Here is a 5,472-nt window from a genome sequence, read left to right as displayed (position 1 = left end):
TGGCAGAGATTTCAGCCACATGTAAACGAATTGATTTGAAAAGCTAATATTAAAATACTGGTATGTATGGCAATACATTGAATGGTTATGCTATTGTGGTCATTTGTAATCTCACAACCTTCTATGTTACCCAAGTCATACGCCACTAGCACGTCTCCCATAATGCACCTTATTTGCCCCCCAAAAGTTTGCATATCCTTTGTTTTTCATTTCTATTGAATATTACAGCCATCCCAAGAGAAATTGAAAACAATGCTTATGCAAAATTAAGGGGGGGGGGGGGGGGGGGCAAATAAGGTGCATTATGGGACTTGTGCAACTGGCATATTAAAAAAAATTCCTAGCTGAATTTAATGGTATGCTTCTTGCAAGTAACTGTACATTTCGCACTTGGGCTGTATGCTAAATGACCAGCTTATTTTTAATATTTTATGACACCTTTGAATGGCATCTTTAAAGCTGTATTTGTAATTCAAGTTTACTAAATAATGCTTTATAAACATTGCAATTCCTTGGGTCTGACCCGTCATACCACATACATAAAAATGACTTGAATCATGATGATGTCCTAGAAATTTTCTCAAGAATCAGTGGTGGAAGAGGAAGTTTACAGATGTCTTGTGGAGAAACAATGTTCTTCAGGGTCTTTACACAATATTCTTCAAGCTTGCAGACTATAACAAAAAAAATAGAAATTTAAGAAATAAAGAATACTGAACATTACTTGTCGTTCTTTGGTGTCATAAATTTTACAAAAAAACTGCTTCTGAATAAAAAAGACAGCTACAACACCAAATGGATAACACTTAGAAAACTGACCTAGATTATATTATTTGTTTTTAAGACTAGATGCTAAAACCGATGTGGTAAAATGTTCATGTTTTTACAGGGGAACTAAATCCTGGATTGAACTACCACTGTATTTGAAAATCTGAATCCCTTGATGTATTAAGCAATGGTTTAAAATCCTATGAACATAAAAAGAGGCAGCCTGGCTGAGTGTGCAGAAGTCTCAAGTTCAAGTAAGACCCTGACTGCTTGCTGGATTTGTTCCCAGTAGTCCTGAACTCAAATCCTTAACCACACTTGTCAATGAACAACTAGGTCAGAGTTGTGAGAGCCCGATGTAGCTTGCAAATACAGCTGTTTCTCCTTGCTCCTCACTGCTAAGGACTGTTACCAAGAAAAATGTCTGCACCTCAGTGACTGAAATTGCATACTGATGGCATAAAATCTGTCCCGAACCTGGTTAAGAGCTCTGATTGGTCAATGCATTAGAACTTTATATTGTTTTACCTATTGTTTATGAATGACAGACAAAAAGCCACAAAGGCCAAATGTAAACGTGATGAATCTACTACAAAACAGTCAATATTCCTAGAATAGATTCTTCTTTAGAAAAAGCATCTGAGTTTTGTTGGAGCTCGTTCACAAAAGATTACAAAACTTTACCATAATCCACCAGGAGAAGCATGAAGTATGGAATTTCTGTCGCTGAGTAGCAGATTTTCCTCCTGGCGAAATGTCCCTTTATAGTAGCAAGGAGCTAGGAGAAACGGCTGTATTCGCAGCCTAAGCTCAATAGCCCCTGGCATCTAACTTTTCCTATCAGGCAACTAGAAAATCTTAGATTTTTTAAACAAATCATGTGCTGGGCACCCTAGATTTTACAGGCCCAGAGCATTGGGCTCTCTTCAATTTTCCTTAGAGCACAGCCTTGTAGTTTGCCTCCAGCTGGTTGGGATTCTTAACCTTAAACTGAAACCATGAGATTATCAATATTTCAGTATCAGTTTTAAATTTTATCTTTAGTGCATTCAAATTTATTAGAATCAGATTTTACTTTACTCTGGTGAAATTTCATCTTTTCAGTCAATATGCATAAATATTTTTAGCAAAAAACTTTAAGTAGGCTTTAACTGCCAAGTTTTATTATTTCATAAATTTTATGTCCAGGTAACCCTTATCAAGGAATGTTTTTCTTATTCAGGGTTTTTCCTTCAATTTTTAATTTTTCCGTATCATAAAACAATATAAGCTAACAGTAAATGAAAAGTAAAATTAATGTACAGCACTGTACTTCTATTTTAAAAATTAGATTCCTCTAGGCATCTAGGAGGGGGGGGGGCAAGGGGGGGGTCTACGGTGGCCCACAACTGTCACGGCAAAACCAAAAACCTCACGGCACTGTCCTTCTATTTTAAAAACTCATCACTAGTTCACAAACAACAACTTTGCATTTCACGAGTCACAAAACCAATTCTTAATGTTTTCACGCTTCTCAAAAAATAGAGGTCATACAAAATGCCAAAAATGTTACTTTAGTCCCATTTTGTAAAGCAGTCAGTGTTCGATTAGATTACTTAAGTTTTAAGAACCAATAAATTCCCAAGGGAAGCCAGCTGTAGGTGAGTCTGAAGTGTGAAGTTACATCAAAAAATTCAAAAATGAATTTTAGGACCTGTTTAAATGGAGGTGAGGGACCCCAGGTAGGTGAGGTAACCCACTTAGGTGGGGTAACCCACCTGTCCATATAATCTCTCATTTTAATTTGATCACGTTTACATGATAGGTGGGGTGACCCGCCAAGGCAGGTAGCCCGGTCTGCCAGACTGGGTTACCCTCTCAGCCGGGGTCAAATGTTGCCACGTAACGTTTCAATGTGGTTAACCCGCCTTACCGGGGTCGGATTTGTGATACATCAAATTCGCACAAAAATCACTTTGGTGGTGGCTTTGCATCATTATTAAAGGTAACAATAGAAAACCACAGCACTGGAGGTTGCAGCAAGAGCAGCAACTGAGTGTTGAAGAGCATTAATTGCCAAAACACGTGGTTTTCCAGCATTTTTCTTGTTTACGTGCTTAGCAACCATCCAAGAATCTTGAGAAAGTGCAGCCCGGGATGGCGTGGTTGTAAGAGTGCATGTAAAGGAGGGTTATGTTTTAACCCCATCTAAGCGGGTTACCGCACCTACCTGGGGTCCCCCACCTCCATGTAAACAGGCCCTTAATCAAGCCACCAGTCATGCTAGTTAAGGTTATTTGGCCAAATTAACGATTGAATTTCTTCAATAATTGATCTTCAATGTACATATACACAAACAAGGATTTTGGCAGTTCAGGCGTTTCACGGAGATCACTTCAATCACGATTCACTGGACAATTTTTCAGTACATCACGTATCACGGACACCAAAAATGGTCGATATCACGTACGGCGTCACGAAAATAAGCTCCCCCCCGTCCCTGCTCATCTAGATCTTGAAACAGGTTGATTTGTAGCATTCGAACAAGAAGTGTCAATAATGGGTGCTTCGAGGACGCACAACTATAATTTACTTCCTGGAATATTTTTAAATTGCCAGGATCTTAACGACAGTCTATGAACATCCTTACCGGGTAATGTTATGAGTACTTGTGCTCTTACAACATAAGCTTTACGATGCTCAAAATCCATCCGCCGTACTTCCGGTTCACCGGGGAGATATGTTTTTCTAAAGTTCAACAACATTCTTTCATTCGTTTTTGCATCCACTGCTATCCACGGATGGGTCATAAAAGTGTTCAAATCCAGTTTTTTGTTTGTAAGAAGAGTAGTTTTTAACACCTCCTTTCCTTCATAGTTTATCCAGATTACATGTACTTCCCTTCCCGTTCTATTGACGAATCGCACAGGGGACTCGACAAAGCTGTGTAAAGACTTGTAAGGACGTACTGGGGGATTTTCTTCGACTTCTTGTTCTTCCATTTTAAAGCCAGACGCAACTTGAAAGTTGTATAAGCTGATGTGCCAGTCTCTTGGTTGTCCGAGTCCGTCCGTGAGAACCGTCACGACATGATAAGATCTGAGCCAACACTATTTTTGTGGCCAGTGGACTGGTAAAAATTAAAGCTAATACTTCATTTAGGATGCACGAAATATAGGTCATATTATTCCATGGTGCAGAGCCGGCCCTTTTTGCGGATTAACACTGATACGAACATATTAAAAACAAGCAGCTTTCGCCCGCCCAAAATACGCCTGCACTGCAGGCTAGATGCTCAGCAAAACAAAGAACGGAGTAAAACAGAGTAAAATGATCTAGTTGATTGTAAACAAGAGAGAAGGATATTTACCAATGGCCCAGTCAAATTCAACCAGCAGGATTTGGGTGTCGTCACTTTAGATAAAAAATTCCAAGCCTGCCCATCCCATACCCAGCCTGAAAGAGCAATTGTCATGTCTTCTTGAGAAAAAAAGTTAAAAATCGCAAAACCTGCTGAACAGCCATCTTTTTGGTTGCACCTCGTGAAAAACGCTAGCCTGTTCCAGGCTCCCCCGGAGATCCCGGGCCGGAGATAGTCGGGCCCGCTGAATTGAGAAAGCGCGTCTTTTACTTTCGCGTCAGTTCCCCACTATCTGAGAGCTGGGAACACGCTAGAAAAACGCGAAAAGTAACACCTGTTCTTGAGACAACAAACTTCGCTACGCAGTAAATAAATCCGGAGGAAACAGCAAATGCCAAAAACACACTGGCAAGAGTGCTTTCTTATTCTTCATTGTAAAAACTATACTTCGACGAACTGAGAGTTTTACCGATATTTCGCACTTACCCTGGAAGAAGAAAGTCCTGACCTTCCAAATTTTACCATAAGACACAATAAGAAAATAAACCCTTTTTAAACTCTCGTTTTGTAAGATAAACCTTCCAATAGAAATCATCGCAGACAGTGAGCATTTTTACCTCTTCAAATTATTAACAAAGCTTCCAGTGCAGGCCTCCATTGAGTATTTTCGATTCCACTAGTGTTTGCTCCCCAAATGTTGCAAAAAACTGGGGAGGTTAGGCTGCTTTGGGAAACCCAGTACGCGCAAGGGGCGCATTACCTGTAGGGTTTGGATATAGTATGAGTGAACTGAGGTTAGAAGACTTTGTTCGCTCCAGAGGGTTAGTCTGTGTACACACGCCCCACTCGCCTCAGAAAAAAATCGGGGACTTTTTTAGGGCAGGTGGCGACTGTACGCACGCTACCGAGGGTAGGAGAAAGGATTAGGAAATATATTGCACTGTATATCAACGGATTTCGCCGACCCACCTCCCGGCTTCGCGCTTATAATAAAACTGAGCCTCCTTAGGAGAATACCGTAAAATTCCAAAAATAAGTCCCGGGGCTTATATTTTTGAGGGGCTTATTTTTGGAGGGGCTTATATTCGGAGGGGCTTTTCTGCGGAGAAAAATTTGCGTTTCAAAACCGATTGGGCTAGCCTTATAATTGGAAGTAAATTTACTGTTTTTGCCTTGTTTTACTTTGTATTTGAGGGCAATTTTCCAAGTACAAGCCCCCGAGGAGCTTATTCTTTTGGAGGGGCGATTTAACGGAGTGTTTTTTTGCGTTACCGGTTTGGGAGGCTTATACATGGACGGGCTTATTTTCGGAATTTTACGGTAAGTACCGATTTTTGCACTCAGGGCAATGTTTCTTCTGAGCT

General features: G+C 40.3%; 1 protein-coding gene across 1 annotated transcript; it reads right to left on the bottom strand.

Moving 5' to 3' along the window:
* Positions 1-343: 343 nt before the first annotated feature.
* On the bottom strand, positions 344-3,845 carry LOC140927055 (von Hippel-Lindau disease tumor suppressor-like). Its single transcript, XM_073376720.1, has 2 exons — positions 3,398-3,845; positions 344-674 (listed from the first exon to the last, which is right to left on the bottom strand). The coding sequence occupies exons 1-2, from the start codon at positions 3,747-3,749 to the stop codon at positions 556-558; spliced, it is 471 nt and encodes a 156-aa protein (XP_073232821.1). The 5' UTR covers positions 3,750-3,845; the 3' UTR covers positions 344-555.
* Positions 3,846-5,472: the final 1,627 nt, after the last annotated feature.

The sequence above is a fragment of the Porites lutea genome, chromosome 2 (genome assembly GCF_958299795.1).
Source record: "Porites lutea chromosome 2, jaPorLute2.1, whole genome shotgun sequence".
NCBI lineage: Eukaryota > Metazoa > Cnidaria > Anthozoa > Scleractinia > Poritidae > Porites > Porites lutea.
The sequence above is the reverse complement of the archived record's forward strand: the minus strand, read 5'-3'. Positions and strand labels throughout refer to the sequence as shown.